The 18,197-nt window shown below is 33.6% G+C and overlaps 2 protein-coding genes across 2 annotated transcripts; both read right to left on the bottom strand.

Moving 5' to 3' along the window:
• Nucleotides 1-2,070: 2,070 nt before the first annotated feature.
• On the bottom strand, nt 2,071-2,697 carry LOC131655394 (uncharacterized). Its single transcript, XM_058925280.1, has one exon. The coding sequence runs from the start codon at nt 2,695-2,697 to the stop codon at nt 2,071-2,073; it is 627 nt and encodes a 208-aa protein (XP_058781263.1).
• Nucleotides 2,698-6,673: 3,976 nt separating this feature from the next.
• LOC131644306 (serine/threonine protein phosphatase 2A regulatory subunit B''beta-like) lies at nt 6,674-17,822 on the bottom strand. Its single transcript, XM_058914772.1, has 13 exons — nt 17,272-17,822; nt 15,638-15,880; nt 15,412-15,517; nt 15,202-15,301; nt 13,099-13,204; nt 12,854-12,944; nt 11,855-11,996; nt 9,985-10,132; nt 8,651-8,760; nt 7,605-7,761; nt 7,387-7,512; nt 7,136-7,287; nt 6,674-7,048 (listed from the first exon to the last, which is right to left on the bottom strand). Exons 1-12 carry the CDS (start codon nt 17,419-17,421, stop codon nt 7,147-7,149), a joined length of 1,620 nt encoding a protein of 539 aa, XP_058770755.1. The 5' UTR covers nt 17,422-17,822; the 3' UTR covers nt 6,674-7,048; nt 7,136-7,146.
• Nucleotides 17,823-18,197: the final 375 nt, after the last annotated feature.

Genomic DNA, 18,197 nt, shown 5'->3' on the forward strand with positions numbered 1-18,197 from the left:
AGATAGTTTGCCAAATCAATTGTTGACTCATTGTACATCAACACTTTTATTTGCTCACAATTATTGTTGACACTCTTTTAAACGGGACATGCCTCATACCCACCACCATGTGAGTTGGTCCTTCACTCGAACCAGACTCTGATACCAATGTTAGGTCCTCAATTTAAGGGGCAACATGAGGGTGTATTTTTTTAATTGGGATATTTTTCTATAAGCAAGACACCTTGTGAGAGACACACCACATACTCACCCAAAACCTTAAGGTAATAGGTGTGTATGTTCTCTCACTTATAAATGCTTAAGTATCCACTTTTCTCACTTATAAATGTTCTATCCACTTTTCATCACACTTTGTTTCTCAACGCTTCTTAATTGCACCTGGTTTATCTCAATAGATAATAAGGTAGCTGATAGCTTATAACTTATGTCAGATGACTGGTGACTAATAACTTATAGCCTATAACTGATAGCTCATAGCTGATGACTTATATTTGATAAGCTAATCGAAGTGTTCAGTAAAATTAACGGTTTAAGTAGCTGATAAATTAAAAATGACATAAAATACATTTAATACATAATTATTTTATTTTAAATTAATTTGATTATAAAGGATTAAAATAAATTTTAGTTAAAATAATAAAGATAAAAATAGGAGAAGAAATGCTATTATAAATTAAAATGTTATTTAAAAAATAAATTATAAACTAATAAATAAATTATAAACTGGTAATAAAATCTTCCTTTATTAGCGGCAATGTTTATCAAGGAAAAGTATATCAGAACGGTGCTCGTCTTTATTTATAGTAGAATATGTATACTTGTTTATAGGAATAGCATGTCATTTTGTTTTTTTTTGTTATCATTAAATTAATTAAAAAATATTATTTTTCTAACCGATTTGAATTTTCCACTAAAATAATATCTTTGAGAAATTTATTTTAAAAAATAACAATATTCTGTTACTATAATGTAGAAGAAGAAGAAAAAAACATAATATGCAGGAATGAATATTTTACAAGTAAATAAGGTACGTGGTAAATTATATTATATTTACTATTTTGCACAAAACTTGTATACTACATCTCTATATAATTACATTTAACATTATAGCTAAGGTTCTAGGCTTAGTGGTAGCAATTTAACCCTGGAATCTAGAGAGGCGTGGTTCGGTTCTATGAGAAAGAATACTAACTTTGTCAAGAGGGTATAATTAAAAGATTATTACAATGATAATCTAAATTGACAAATATTTATATATATATATATATATATATATATATATATATATATATATATATATATATATTAGACTTAAATGTATTTTTGGTCCCCTTTAAATTAGCGAGTTTTTTATTTTTGTCTTTGAAAGTTATTTTTTTTTGTTTTAGTCCCTATATCTTACTTTTCGCTTGAGGTTTAGTCCCTAAAGCCAAAATTCACAGGAAAATCTGCAGGTTACCTGCAGATTTTCCTGTGAAATTTCTTGCGGATTTTGATTTTAGGGACTAAAACGAACGCGAAAGTGAAATATAGGGACTCAAACCAAAAAAAATAACTTACAGGGACAAAAATCAAAAATTCGCTAACTTACAGGGACGAAAAGTGCATTTAAGCTTTTTTTTAATGTAAAATTTATTTTAGGACGGAAGAAGTATTAAATTATAATATTTAAGATGCCAATTAAATGGTAAGAGTTAAGATTTGTAACTTCATATGCTAACTAGATGGAATATCTTAATACACCTATATATCTTCTTAGAGATCTCTTACAAAAATATCAAAATATCTCCAAACTTCTGATGTGCACATCGGCACGCACATTTTATTGAAAAAATTGGTGATTTCGCATCTGCACTTTCGAAGACACCTTTTTTTTTTTAAGAAAAGATGATTTCGCATGTGCACTTTCGAAGACACTTTTTTTAATTTTAAGAAAAGGTGTTTTCGCATGTGCACTTCTGAAGACACCTTTTTTTTCTAAAAAAGGTTATTTCGGATGTGTATATTCCCAAGCTGGTGTAAAGGTTTATGGATGAGTCCAAAATATGTCACAAGCTCTATACTTCGACCTCAGACCTCTTTTCGCGATGCTCGGTTTATAACGTTCATTGTATATCTGCCTGATATTTGAAACACTTTGTGGTCTTTTCGTTTCAAATCGACAAGTATGTTTCTCGACGCAACTTTGATTATCGATAATTCTGAAATAAATTCCTTCTCTTCCGACTTAAGCCGACACACAATTGGATGCCCTTGTAGCTTGGTGTCCAATGCATGATTATGAATGCCGCAAATGACACTAAAACACCACAAACCATCAATCCTACAAGATGCGCGCAATTTAAACGGACACACACATTTTCTCGATTTCGTGTCGTCATGTTTTAACGTCCGAACTTTTGGAACATATTTCTCACTTCTCTCGCATGTCATCACAACAAATTCTTGTCTTCTACTACTGCCATTGTCGGACCTTGCTATCACAACGTCAAACCCAAATTTGCTAGCTTCAATTTGGATCCATTCAAACAAATGTAGACGAGAGGTGAAATTCATTTCATTTGTAAATTGTTGTCGAACATTTATCGCGACAACAATCTTTTTAACATTGTCCCTCACTTCATTCGGCTTAGCATCTTCATTGACCTTCTCCGGAACCTTTACACCAGCTTTGGGATTGTTGTCGGGGTGCACCATACCTAACACGGGCAAAAAACATGACTTCTGTTAAAACAGATTTCTGAGTTGTGTAACAGATATTTTTTTTTGGAAATGCACATCCGAAATAAGTTTGGTGAAATTTGGAAGTGAATATTCGTAGTGACGCAGCTTTCTTCTTCCACAAATTAACACCAATGCAAGGAAATGTGAGATGAAATGAATATACTTGACCTTAAATTGCAACTTTTTATGCTCTCTTTGCTATGATCAAACACTTGAAATTTGATTTGGAGACAAAAAATGAATTGGAAATGGTTGAAGTTTTTGAGAGGATTTTAATTATGGAGTGAAAAAAATGAATAAAATAATGATAGTGGTAACAATACTGCAACCTTATATAACAAAGATATTTTCGCATATAAATTATTAAATTATTTTACCCAAAAAACTACTTCATCTAATTTTTTTTTAGCTAATATGTAAATAGATTTGAATAAGTAAATTGTTATGTAAGTTGGAGATCTTATTTGGGCTTCTTTCCTTGCCTTAAATTGAAGCAAACTTTTTTTTAATTAAAAGCTTCTGCATACTATGTATGAATTTTTCTTAATTAATATGTGTGGATTACTTTTTAAGGAATGTATGAATTTTTTTCTCTAAAGAAAAGAATATGTGAGCATAATTTCATCTAAATCATAACAATGATTATGTATTGAAAACAAAAGTTTTTTTAAACATGAATTTGTTGATTATGTAATAACATGGAATAAATATATTTTAAATATTAATCAACATCAAAATTCTATAAAAAAATTTATAAACATTATCAAGAAAAATTATGAAAAACATACAAATTGAGAAAATTTACAAGAAAAGAAACATCTTGAACTGGTTGCACTTGTACATCAAAAGGGAGAACAAAAAGTTGAGGTAGTTTAACTACTAAGTTCTTATAATCACTTAACTAGCTCAATTACCATTATAGTTGAGTGACCATGACAGAATTTCTAATAAAATTGCTCGAGTTCTTCATTGGATTGAGTGAAGGTTTGGTCATTTCTTATTCTAATATACTCTATCTAAACTTAAATACTAAGTAAAAATTAATAAGTGTATACTGATTATGAATGTTTATTGAGTAATTACTATAAACCGCCAAAAAAGAATGTTTATTAATCTCTATATCTTGGATAAAATGAATGCTTGTATATGGACTAAAAGCGCCTGTTCTTTAGCAAATGTGGAAACTAAACTTAAAATATTTGTAATTTTTTAAGGATATATTAAAGATTTTTTAGAACTAAATTTAAAAGAACTATTATTTTATAAGGATTTTCCGAAAAAAAGTGGCGGAGTAGTTTAGAATGTTAGATGCTAAAATCATTAACGTTTATTTTTGGATAACCACACTAAGTTTTCGATTATGCAATATCCTCAAACCAAAGATAAGAAGAAGATGATCGAGAGTACTCCTTATGCTAGTGGGATTCGAAATATCGTTTATGATATGATATGTAATAGACTGGACTTAGCATACGATATTAGCATAATAAGTCTTTCTATGAAAAATTTAGGTCGAGTTCATTGATAAACTTAGAAGTGTGTGCCGAAATATTTGAATGATTGATTGAAAGGTAGAAGTACAAAAAGACAACTAAAAAGACACTTTGGAAGGATATATAGATGCAAACTATATTGAAAATATGGACCAAAAAAAATCTTTGTCGAATTTTGTGTTTGTAATGTTTGGGACGGCTATTAGTTTAAAATCAAATCAACAATCCATTGTGCAGCATATATTTCTCTTGTTAAATGGGCAAGAAATTATATGATTAAATGATGTGATTAGGAAGTTAGGAATCTTTTAAGAATGTGCAAAGATACATACGTTGTGATAGAGAGATAAATAGACGCCACCGTCATTTTCTAAAGTAAGGTGGAGATTTGTGTTGTGTGCCTCGAAAAAATCAAGTATTCGTCCATTTTCATTTTCCCTGTAACCAGGGGCTTTTGAGATGAAACATGAAGCATTTGAACAAAGACAATTTCTTTTTCACCCTTATGATATGGCTCACATATCAGAAAATCTGAAATTACCTTTAACAATTATTGAAGATGTATCTATGAACGCACCTTATATCACTTCATTCTTCGTAGATGCATCTCCGAAAACATTCTAGAGTGTATTTTTAATTACTTTAACACAACCACTCCATTTTGCCAAAAATTAATTTAGAGGTGCATCTCCGAAAATATTGTTGAATTTATTTTTAGCTATTTTAACACATTCACCTCATTTCTGTCAAAAATTAATTCATATATGCATCTCCAAAAATATTCTTGATGGAGTACAGGTGGAGGCTGGATGCTCTGACGCTGGATGATGTCATTTGGACACCGTATACAGGTCACCGCCAGCATCTTTCTTTTGATGTATCTTCTTTATATTCAGGGTATGTCAGATGGGAGAGTCGTGTGGCTAGATACTTGCCTGAGAGGTGTCTACGCCAATTTGGTTATATACAGGGCATCCCGCAGCCGGTCCCGGAGGCTCCAGCTAGTGGCATTGATCGCTGGTTTCAGAGTCACATCCTCAGCTCCCTTCGTGAGATCATGGATACAGCTGTTGCGGTTCAGCAGCTTGGACAATGTCAAGATGGATACCTGAAGTGGTTCCTCAAAGTGTCACACCCTAGAGTCAGCTCCCCATCTGCCGCAGCATCTGATGTTCCAGGGCCTTCAGGTACCAGGGCTTCTTCACCACCACCACCACCTCCACCTCCAGCTGGTGACCAGAACAGCCGCTTGCAGTACATCGCAGTTCACTTGGATAACCTCATGGGTCTGGTGAACCCTGATGGTGAGGTCCATAGTATTTTAACTAGGTTGGCGGATGTTGTCCGTGGAGGACCTATGTAGATTTATTTTGTTATCATTGTATTATTTGTATATTTGTATATTTTGTACGAACATCTTATTTATTGCATAATCTTTTTTGCTAATACATGTTTCGAGTAGATAAAGAAAATAACATCAATAACAAACATAGTTAATAAACATCAGATGACAAACAACAAGCATAAACAGTACTCTAAACACGTGAAAACCTAGACACTACCGGAAGACTCTGGACGAATCAGACACTTCATTATGTCGTCAACACCAATAACAAACAAACATAGTTAACAAACATCAGATGACAAACAAGCATAAACAGTACTCCGAAAACATGAAAACCTAGACACTACCGGAAGACTCTGGACGAATCAGACACTTCATTATGTCGTCAACAGATCTTTGGATCTGCGCATCCAATTCGATCGGACCTTTAATTATCCTACGGCGAAATGATTTCCACATGACCTTCACATGACCTTGAACAACATGTTTGTGGCCATTGAAATACACTTCTACATTGATACAATACTGAGGAAGAGACATTTTGTTGAAATTATGTATTATCACATAACCTTAACACCCCTATTTATACAAATGGTGGTGCATTTTAAACCACACAAATGTGTCGGTACAATCAAGACTTCCAAAAGTGTCGGCAAAATGTCAACCATTTAAAAAACAAAAAATTGAAACATACCAAAAATTTAGTTTATTTAAAAAATTTGGTATATCGAAAATTTGAAATTTTCGATATACCTGAAATTTCAATATTCCAGTATACCGAAAATTTCAAATAAACTAAATTTCCGGTATGTTGTACCAGAAATTTAAATTTCACTGAATTTCCGATATTTAGTACCGGAAACTTTGTGGATACCAAAAATTTGATTAGAAAATTCTTTGTTTTCCACATTTTTATCAAGGATAAAATTAGAAACAAACACCCGAAAAATTTAAACTTTCTGTTTACATCCTCTTAGAAAACAATAAATAACTTCAATTAAGAACATATAATATTGAATTTTAGAAAACTACCCACGTCATTTATATGGTTGAATGTTGTTGAAATATGATCGTAGTTAAGTGATAAAAACAACACTAAGATGCTTATCGATTACGTTGCGCTTTCTCATCACTATATAACAAATTAGAGAAACAAGTTGAAAGTTAAGTACAATTAGTTGTGATAAATTTTGTAAAAAACAAAACCTTCAAACAACCAAAATTCAGAAGAGATAAACCAAAAACCCTCCGGTTTCTTTTTACAGAAATTAAATTCCATATAGATTAGTCTAAAAAATAAGTACTAGTATATGAACAAGAACAATAAATCTGCACCAGCTCGTACCCTGTAGCTATTCTCATTTTCTTTCTAAACAAATTTAGGAGAACCTCTCCGGAACACTCTTAGACATCTCCCTCCAAATGCATCGTGTTCAAGTTGTAGAGTCTAAAGATTCTTACAAGTACAACTTAGCCTTTGATTCACCTACAGTTATGATATGATATCCAATTAGGTAGTGCAAGAAATAAATATATGTATTGTTATGGAATGCACTAGTACTACTCAACCTACCTAATTGAATTTCAGAAAGGGGCCTCAAGTGATTCTTCCCAGACATCTCCACTGGCATTTGACATGTCTTCACCATCTTCTTCCATGGAAAGCCTAACATACTCCCTGTGAGCAAAACGGTCCCACTCTGTCATATTTGGATCCTCGCGTTCCTGGACAAGTAAGTGTCCTCCTGGTCATTAGAATTTGCCAATAAAAAGTATCTAAAAGGCTTCATTGATAATGAAATAGGATCTAAAACTTGCTTCTACCTGACGTATAAGATATGGATCACGAGATTCAAACGCGATGAACTTGTTGAGATTGAAAAGAATGTTGAAAACATTTCCAGAAAGTTTGCTGCTTTTCACATCTCGTAATGTGATATATCCTTCATTCTGCAAAACTTAGGATGGTTACCACATGCTATACTGTAGAGCAATAAAAAATGAGACAGCCAAAAATGCATGAATATGAATAAAAGAGAGACCTCGGGTCCAATCATATCAACAATCTGACACAAGATATCTTCGAAAAGCACAGGCTCTTGGGCCATGCATTCCATCCTGTGCAGCTGCTCCTCGTAAAAGAACAGCATTTCATTTGGTGTCAATACCCCATTTCCATCTAAGTCAATGCATCTGAACCTACAACCATTTAGAGGGAAAACCTTTTTAAGATTCAATTAAATTTTAAGGCTGAGAAAGTTTACTGAAAGTGAAACTTGACACTGGATCTACATTTAACTCAAATATTCTTTAGAATAAAAAGGAAAATTAAATAAAGAAATTGAACATTTGAAACTAGCCGCCCTCCGCAGGCTTTAGGCCAGTTTTCACTGGTTTTGGAATTGACTGGGTATGTTTGCTAAAATAGACCATACACCTATATACAGTACCGATAAACACCTAATCTGGTCCCGTTTTGAAAGCAATGCTCTAACTATTCTGAAACATAGACTGAGTTAATTAGAGAGGGATAACAGGTTTATGCAAGTCAGGTATTGATTAATAATTGATAATGCTGAGTAGTAAAAAGAATGTTTAAAAAGTTGAAATTATACTGCAATTTATTGAATCACAATTTAATAAAATTATCAATTGAACAATAACAATATGGAAGAACATAAGAAATAATGTTTAAATATAACAAAAGAGCAAAGAGAAAGTATATTATCAAAATAATAATAATAACAATATTATTGTTATTATTATTATTATTATTTATAGTGATAGAATATAAGAAAATATTTTGCAATATTATCTCCTAATACTAATTTCCATAGATTGGGGTTAGTGTTTAGAATGTATCAAGTTGGTCCAATCATATTTTACCGAAATAATATTCCTTATTTCTTCTCTTTTTTCATTAACTTCAACAAAAGTTATAAGAAAAACCAATATAATTGTATAAATCAAATGGTAAGAGAATAACTTGCTTTCATTTATAATTCAAGCTGTCAAATATCAGTCAAGACGTACGATTTTCTATGCTGCTAAAAGGATCTCCATTATTTGAGAAGGCTAGGGAGTATACCAGTATTCCAGACTAGGCTCAGATGACTTATCTTCCTCTGCAAGTATGAAATGAACAAAATCTTCGTAGTTCATCTTTCCTTCAACTTTACTGCTAAACTTCCGTGGAACCTGCATCAGTTAAAATATAAATAAGACTCATTATTTCGATTGGTTGAAGAAACAATTATCATGCTCAGGGCCCATTATTTCAATTGGTTGAAAAAACAATTATCATGCTCAGGACTCATTATTTAACCAAAGAACTTGAATTGATTTGCAAATCTAATTCAACATTTGGAATACCTTCATAATGAACTGAACTTATTTTGTTCTATGTTGTTAATCTTGGATATCGGCGCAAAGCTGTGAGCTAAGAAAACCACTAGCGGTATAGTGGGGTAGCCACTATTGTGAAGACTAATTAACAGTATCCAGACAAAATGAAAATTCTAAAAGGATACATAAAAATACTCAAAAATAGAAAAATACATAAAATTTAAGGAGAATCAATATAAGTAATTTTGGTCATTTGTCACTAACATTAAAACACAAAACCCAGAGAGGGAAGAAAAGTAACAATGGTCTTTTACCCCAGAAGAACCTAGAGAAGAAAGAACGGAGAAGAAAAATAACAGTGGTCTTGACAAGCAGGGGGAGAGATAGGAAAAGGGTTTTAGACTCAATAGAATGGAGTCGCATGAAACAGGAGAAGAGCTTCGCAGACGCAAAAAAAAAGTCACACAAAGTAGAGGGAGAATGAGAAGAACAGTTGCTCATAAAAGAAGAATAAATAAAATAGATCACTTAAAATGAAAATCCAGAACAAATTAAAATGATGGGTATTTGAGGAATTTCTCGCCATGAACCGTAATCCGGGTGTGAAGGAGCTTTTGGGCCGCAAATGTGATGTGATTTCGTCGCGATTTGTGGTCGCCTAACCACACCTGTTGAAAGCACATCGGCGGCTGAATGCGTCGAAGTGGACAGCACTGCTGCACCGTTAATCCATAATCGCCCGCTATAGCAGCGTGAATGACAATATAAATTTTGTTTTAAGACATTTACTTTATTAACATAAGAATATGCAGTGTAAAAGGAGTAATAAGGGAAAAATTATCAATTTCAATAGTTAAAACAAACATCAAATCATATTCAACCAAGTTTGAGCGGATTTCTACATAACCACAGCATAAAGCAAAAGGACTCAAAATCAATCAACTTATATCGAAACTTTCCATCAGATAATTTTATTAATAAATCAAATCAATTGCTAAAAATATCTGTTCCAAACACGTTGAATCTACAGTAAAATTAAATTTGTGGCTCTAACAAAGATGAAAAATACCAACAGACCTGGGAAAAAATTCTATCAACAATCCGATATGTAAGAGAATGGTTCCCATATTTAATAAGGTTCTCTCTGTCAATGAAAAAGTCGTGATCTGTGTCGAGCTCCCAAAATTTGCAGTAAACTACGTAGAAATGCTCGTAGGAGAAGTACCTGAAATTTCACCAAAGAACTAATGTAGTAAACAGAAATAACCAAAGAAAAATCGGACTCTAAAGACAACTAATCTAGGAATGAAAATCAAAGGATTTGCACATCTTTGAAATCTATCAAAGGATCAGTTTATAAGCTCATGAGAGCTTCCTGTAGGTGCACTGTACATTAGCCTAGCGCTGTAACCGACTGCAACTAACGGTTTTCATACAGTTAGAAGCAGCTGCAACTATAAGATACCAACTGACACAAGTCAGTCAGTCCTAGGCATTACCTGCTATAGCAGCAGGTCATAAAAAAATCTATAAATAGATCTAATTCAGTGTAATCATAATCAGTTCAATAAAATTCACATTCTCTCTTAGATTCCAAGAGAACCATGGTTAATATTCAACATTCTAACATGGTATTAGATGAGTCCCAGAACGATCTAGTGGCATCGTCCAATAACTCCGATCCCGTGCTAACAAGCACGCTTCTTACAGTGCCGCCACACGCGTCGTCGCTGATTCTACCTTCTTCATCTAGCTCGTCATTCTGCCATTTCTGAAAAACTTGATGCCAGAGAACTATATTCTATGGTGTCAGCAAGTCAAACTAGTCATCAAAGCTCATAAACTCTTCATTGTCTCATGAATCCAAAGATTCCTCCCAAGTTTTCAACAGTTGCAGATTCTGAATTAAATATAACTTCAAAAGAGTAGCCAAGAATGCTAATTCAGGTTTCAAGAATGCTTATTTCTTGGCTACTCTACATCTCACAGGCTATAAATGCCTCTCCGCAACTGGCAGGTTATAAATTTCTAAGGATTTAATCTCAATGCGAACAGATATCCCTATCTCAAACTCTTACCATCTACTGTTTCATGCCCTTCTTCCAATCCTAAATCAGGGTCCATTCCCACTGCATCATCACTGCCCATTCAATCCACTCCAACAACTTCAATATTGCCCTCAACATCACCCAACACCTCAACTATATCTCCAACTTTGACCCCACCCATTAATACACAATTTTCACCACAACACTCTCCTAACACACTATCATCTCCCTCTTTGAGCCCTTCGCCCTTACCATCTCCAACGGCTCAACTAACTCCTACTATTCCATATCCTAAGCAGCCTAAGCCTATTCCCCCTAATATACATACATCCCACGCAAACTAGGGCCAAGTCAGGAATCATATTGTCCAAGACTAAATCCCACCATGCTTCTTGCACATGTTAAGCCAAAAACAACTAGACAAGCACTCTCAAGTCCAACTTGGCTGGCTGTTATGCAAAATGAGTATGATGCACTCCTAGGGAACAAAGTGTAGTCTCTTGTTCTCCTTCCATCTGGTAGACTCCCTATTGGGTGCAAGTGGGTTTTCAGGATCTAAGAAAACCCTGATGGTTTCATAAAACCAATATAAAGTCAGGCTGGTGGCAAAAGGTTGTAACCTCGTCACTCGTGTTCTAGTATGGTGTCTAGGCTACTCTTGGGGGATCTGCTTGTTAAGGAGGTTTTAAGAAAGTCTTTAGCTCTTTTGAATTAAGGGCTGTAATTTGAGAGGTGGAAACCAGGGGGGGACCAGTCAGTAAGTAGGACGGTCAATTTTTTCAGTTTAATATTCCTTCATCAGTTTGCTCAATAGAGTAGCAAGGACTACTACGATGGCATGTTAATTAAGTATAAAAAACATAGTCGACTTTTCAGACATTTTAAGATAAAGCCTTTACCTCAGAACTTTATTAATATCCTCTTCTTCATCTACATGCAGCATGGCATCAATTAGGTTCCCACGTTTCAACTCCCTGAGAGTAAGTCGGCCATTTCCAGATCTATTCATGTAGTAAAATATTCTATGTATGACAGTCTCGGCTGTTTCAACAACAACAACAACAATAACAAAATCAGTGAGAAATACCTGAAGAACATGTTTGAAAGCATAAAATAAGTGTGATTTTAAATTTAAGAAAAAAGAATAGATTATGATAATCTTATCAGACAGTTTGCATTCTAGCATAGGTCCTGATCCTCTCCATTCTAAAGCATATGAAGTGACATGTAGAAAAATTGAAATCAACTGACGAAATTTTACTGGTTTTATTTAAATCAAGTTTAGTGTATACAACATAGAACGGCGGATAAGATTATTAATCTTCGTTTCTACTTAGGTCTGAATTCTGTTCTTAGACCACTGTGCCTCCCTGATGTTTTCTCAGTCCATGTTGCTACAAAATGCAAAAGACGAGCTCTCCTTAAATCTCTATTTTTTAGGGACAAGGAGTTCCTCTTAAATCTCCTTCATGATTCTTTCAGCGTTACCCAACAACAGCAACAACAACAACAACAACAACTTCAAAATCAATGCTTTACTTATTTTCAAGTCAGTGTTATTAAAACTTGAAACCAAACAACACCGTACAGAGTGTAGAATCACAGCACAGCAAGAGTTAATTTCTTAGCATGCCCACCCCAAAGAAAAGAGTAGAGAGGAAAAGAAAATCCTAGAGTAAATCATGTATTTATTGGAAAATTTTATGGTCAAACATTTCATTAAAAGTTAGCCCCGAAATAAGATGCCAATAGCATTCCAACCAGGCCAATTAGAATTGGATGCCCTTCAAAAATATTGGGCAAGGCTGGTGACTAAGATCTGTTTATTTTCAGAAAAAAACTATAAAGAGTAGAGACTTAAAAACAAAAGAAAATATTAATCTAAATAATATGCATACCATATCGTTCCTGAAATTCAGGTGTGCTTTGCAAAAACTCCAATCCAGGATGAGAGGACAATAGTTCCCTCAAGATAGGTTTGAAATCATCCTACATCAAAAATAGAAAACAAACACATTTCAAATTTTAATTCTATTATATATAGCACTTTAGTAAGCCCTTAGTAATTAAGGCCGAGACTTGAGAGTGAAACAGCAAAGTACTTTAGGAGTAAGCGCATGACAGCTTATAAAACAAAGCAAACCTGTACAAGGTATGTTTGATGTGGCTGCTTCAGTAAAGTGTATATTTGTGTCGGTAAATCTTTAGCTAACATGTTGCCTCGAAACCAATAGTCAATAAATTGATCCCTAAAATATGTGATATGGAAAGGGCATCAGTACAACAGGACCAAATGTTGTACACAAATAACTTTATAGTAAATTATATTATCTAATCTGTTAACCTTCTAGTTCTCAAGAAAAGCGACACAGAGAAGTTTTGCACATACAATAAAATTATGATTAAAAAACGAAGTGGAAAACATAGGGTGGTATTATCTTCAACTAATTTTGAAAATGACTGAACAATTCATCTAAAACGAACAACAGTTGGTGATGCTCTCCTGCTTGTTCTGTCAGTGGAAACACACAAGTAAAGCAACATCTATAAGTTGTTTCTTATCTATCCATCTATTACAGTACTGGATTAATCGCTACCTCTGCCCTTTTATACAAAACCCTTTTTAGAAGCTCGTTTGTCTCCATTTATAAGCCCCCCTTCAATTTCTCTCTTGCATTAATTTTTTTGTATTGTAATACCCTTAATTACTTTAAAACCTCTATCTTGTAAGGATTGAGGGAAATGCAGTGAGATGAGTCCCATTATGTATTATGTAGGTGAACAGTTAGATGTAAAAAATGAGATGATACAAGTCCCAATAAACTTAAGGGAAATTATGGAAAAGTTTTATAAATTGTTAACAATTAATATCGATAGCTAATTTAACCAATGTTCTTAGTCATTGTGAATAAGTTAAAGGGGTCTAATATATAGTGACGAAGATAGTAAAAAATAACCAATAACACATCTGGTTAAATAAATAATGATTTTGTTACACGCTTATGCTAAAATTGATTTTGTTTATACACCACACCTACACACATTTTTTGTTATTAATGTATTACAAGTGACATCTAAAAACTTGATGCATGGTATATTATGTGTGCATCATATATCACTTGTCAAAAATTAATATTGACTGTAAAGATAATGCTAATAAAAACTAAATCAGATATCCTATTCATTAGGGTGATTGAATAATAAATTATATGAATTTATTATGATATTAATAATATATTTTTATGTTACCACACATATGTGTGAGTAAGTATAATTTTGCATTTTAAGTAGGATCTTTCGATCCATGCTAAGATCATCGAATATTGAGTTTCACAACATTGCCTCCACCTCTCTTAGTTATAGTCCTACAGGGAGTTTCCCCCAGTTGTGCACTAAGAACTTCTACCAACTTTTCATCTCAATATTTAATTCAAACAAGTGAAAACAATTAAAAGAGTGCTCCAAAACAATTAAACTTTTATTTCAGGTATAACTCATCCTACAAAGCTGGCCTGTAAGGTGAACGGTGTTACTCATTAAAACTCTGGGTGTGTACCCCATCCTTACAAAACAGACTTGTAAGATGAAGGGTATCACTCGGTATAAACTCTTGTCAGGTCTTATCTTCAATCTATGTGGGACTTGGTTTTTCCAATAAAAACAATTCTGAAATCACCGCCTTAAAATACTCAAACCACCGACTAGGGGAGTATTTTCCCTGGGTTTGTATTACTACTGTCCAGCATAAATGATATCATAGACTACAAGTGATGTTGATCTAAGGTTATGATCCTTCTATTTTCTTCATGTAATGTTTTAAAAACTGAACCAGATGGTTTGATTGAACGGACACTAAACATCATGTTGAACCATTCGATTGCGGTTTCGTCCTAGTTCAAGTGGTTTAATGCAGTTGAACCATCACTCAGAGGTCTCACGGTTCAATGTGTGATTCTGTTTTTAAAACATTGTTTTAAGGATGAAATATTAGAAAATTAAAGTACATTAAACAATCATAAACCCTGTCGAGCATAACCTATTCAGCTAGAAAATAAAAAACACTTATGAAGTGCGTATTTTATCTGGCAGCCCTATTTTCCTTATTCTTTATATATCAAATGTAAACGAAACAACATGTATTTAAAAAAAAAAAAAAAAAAGAGCTAAATCTAATAGAAATTCAGAAAGCTTCTCCTGTGATGCAATGATCTATTATGATGGAATAGTCCAATAAGAGATTTGGTACCTTGTTATGGTTCCTGTAAAATTGACATCAATCTTTTTGAAAAGAATGGTGGAGAAAAACGAGGGAATTTTGCATATCTCTTTCGTAAAAGACTTGAATTCTGAAATAAGAATACAAAGTTATAAAAAAAAAAAACTAGTATTTCTCCCAAATAAATTCACAACTGAGCATATAGTAGAACCAATAAGCCCACAAATATCATGTTCTTACCAAGTAATTGCAAACCATCCATATGACCGTAAAATCGATTATCAACTTGAAACAGGAAATTGTCTTTCATTTCATTTGGAGGTGGACGGCCATTTTTGAAGTAGAACTGCAAACATTCAAAGTAATGTTAATAAGTTGTAATACAAGGAGTTAAATCACTCAAGACATAATCGATAAAAATTTTGAGGAAAAAGAACAAATAATTAGTTAAGACAACGACAAATACCTGAGGAATGATCTCCCTAACAGATTCACGGACTACTTTTAATGGAGAACCTAATGAAGAAGGGCTAGTTCTTTGTTTCGTGGTCCGTGGCGAACCAGATGAACTGCGTGGTGAAAGCGGTGGTGTACTCCCAGCAGGAAATAAGGAAGGTAACGGGTTGATTGAAAGAGCATTTGTATTTGTTAAGTTCTCAGGTGCACTAAAGGGAACTCCAACTTTTGCGTCAGCAAGCAATGACTTAATCTGTGTTGAGAATACATCAATGAAAAATTGAACTTGAAAGAAATATACATATAATGAAGCTATACAAATTAAACAAACAAGCAACCAACAAAGAAACGGCAATGCTTTTGTAGAAGGCAATTTGGAAATAGATAGAACATATTTAGTCTTAGCAACAGTGTAATTTAGGAACTCAACAGCCTTGATAATAAATTTACACAACTCATGAGCTAGCTTATAACTTTTATACGGTGATTTAAGGTTTTATAAATAATCAGGAAATTTCTGCACCGTATTTAATGGTTTTTGATATGTTAGTTTTACGGCTATTTTATGTATTTCTGCAGTGCAGCTTTAGTGGTGCAATTTCATATGTTCGCCTATAGAGCTGCTACTTGCATTGTAAAGTGAAATTATAGGTGAAAACCAGTTAGAAAAATATGTATCTCATGTCAAAATCATTTTCTACTCACGTCACATCACTGCCATCTCCAATTCACAGGTCATATATAGTGGAGAACCCATCTCCAGCAGGCTATAGTTTTCTTGGCATCTCTCTATTCCTCTTCACACTTTTCTGTTCCGTGTTCCCCATTTCCTATTATGTTATGTCACTCTTTATCCTTCTATCTATTTTGTCCACTTCATCCTTCTTTGTTTTGAGCTTTTGTTTAGTTACTCTATTGGATACAGTCTATCCTCTTTGTTCAGTGTGATAGACTTATAGTTTGGCCTAACCCATCCTTACAAAACCGGCTTGTAAGGTGAGGGGGGTCACTCTATATAAACCCCTTTGTGGGCTCTATCTTTAACCAATATATAACTTGGGTTTTTCCCAATATTTGTTCAGCGGTCCTCCTCTCTAAACCTCTTTATTCCTCTCCCTCTACTATTATCCGCTTGACGAATCCCAACATTCTGTTTGTTGTCAACTTGACAGTAGTTTGAATAATGGCAAGTTCAACTCACTATTCAGCAATTATTTCCTCCACGGTATTAACAGAATTTCAATATTTTAAGTTTTTTTCTAATCTAACAAGAAAGCATATAACACAAAAGAAAGCTACTTTAAAGGAATGGAAGAAAAACTCAGACAACAAACAGCAGATAAATACAAGCCAACTTTTGGTAAGAACTCACCAACATATTAGGACTTAAACTGTCTTTCTTTAGGAAATCCTCAACATATTCGGTCATATTAAACATCTAGAGTCACATTTTAGTCCAATTTTGCTAACTAAAACCCCAATCAAAAAATAGAAAAACACTTTCAATTTGGACTAAAGTAAATCAAATATATTCCACACAGCTCTTTTTGCACCATTTCCATTAGTCAAATAAATAACAAAAAGCATCCATACCTAAAAATAAGTATAACTAACACAGTTCAAATCAACAATATAATTATGTACCAGGCGACCAGTATCCGGAAGCGAAAGCCAATGCGAGAAAAGCTCCTCAGCAACATATGGACTCGATTTCAGTGCAAGAGGAGACACCTCTTGAAGCTGCAACATCTCTGGGTCCAAATCCACCAACCTCCCAGTTTCCTCCACATCCATCACAAAACAATTTTATCTATCATGCAATAATAACCCTAATTCAACCGCCAAAAACCCTAAACCCCACTTCTTCAACGATCACTTCGATTTTCCCCTATTCCTATTCCACCACTACCGTTAGCAAAACCTAGTTACCGAGTTAGCAACTGAAATGGCCGTTTGACCTCGTTTGAAGAAAACGAAGACGAACCGGGATTGGAAATTCCACGGAATTTGAAACCATGAAGAGAAATGGATGAGAAAATAAATGAAAAGTGAAAATAAGAGAAAATGGAAACCCTCGTTTGGTTTGGAGGTTTGAAAAAGATGAGAAATGAGAAAGAGGGAATTGAAATGGCAGTGATGAAAGAGAAACCAGTGGAACAGTGATGAGAGAGAGAGAGAGAGAGAGAGAGAGAGAGAGAGAGAGAGAGAGAGAGTTGTATTTATCTGTTGTGTGAGTGTGTACTGTACGCGCACCGTACCAACTGAAACTGGCGAGAGAGTGTGAGTAAACGAATGGTTAATTAATTTTGCAATTAACAAAGCTAAGGTGTATGAAAATTCAAAATGCTTTTTTTTTTCTTCATTTTGTGGACTAACTTTGAATATTTTCACGTGGGAAAAAAATTGAAAATAGATAGTTTTTTAGTTTTGATTTTGTGTGTATTTAAAATTATAATGATAAATCGAATAATGTATATGAAAATTAATATTTTAAATATTTTTTTAAATTTTCGAAGAAAAGATGCTTGGGTAACAATTTTATTGTCGATATATAATTTTATCTTTTGATA

This window comes from Vicia villosa, linkage group LG1 (genome assembly GCF_029867415.1).
Source record: "Vicia villosa cultivar HV-30 ecotype Madison, WI linkage group LG1, Vvil1.0, whole genome shotgun sequence".
In the NCBI taxonomy this organism is placed as follows: Eukaryota; Viridiplantae; Streptophyta; class Magnoliopsida; order Fabales; family Fabaceae; genus Vicia; species Vicia villosa.

What these genes read in the sequence shown, in the direction of transcription:
- LOC131655394 (XM_058925280.1), bottom strand. Translation starts at nt 2,697, where the DNA reads ATGGTGCACCCCGACAACAATCCCAAAGCTGGTGTAAAGGTTCCGGAG.
- LOC131644306 (XM_058914772.1), bottom strand. Translation starts at nt 17,421, where the DNA reads ATGGATGTGGAGGAAACTGGGAGGTTGGTGGATTTGGACCCAGAGATG. An exon ending in ATCAAACATACCTTGTACAG is followed by an intron (nt 12,945 to 13,098) that starts GTTTGCTTTGTT and finishes TTTTTGATGTAG; the next exon opens with GATGATTTCAAACCTATCTT. An exon ending in ATCCATATCTTATACGTCAG is followed by an intron (nt 7,288 to 7,386) that starts GTAGAAGCAAGT and finishes TTACTTGTCCAG; the next exon opens with GAACGCGAGGATCCAAATAT.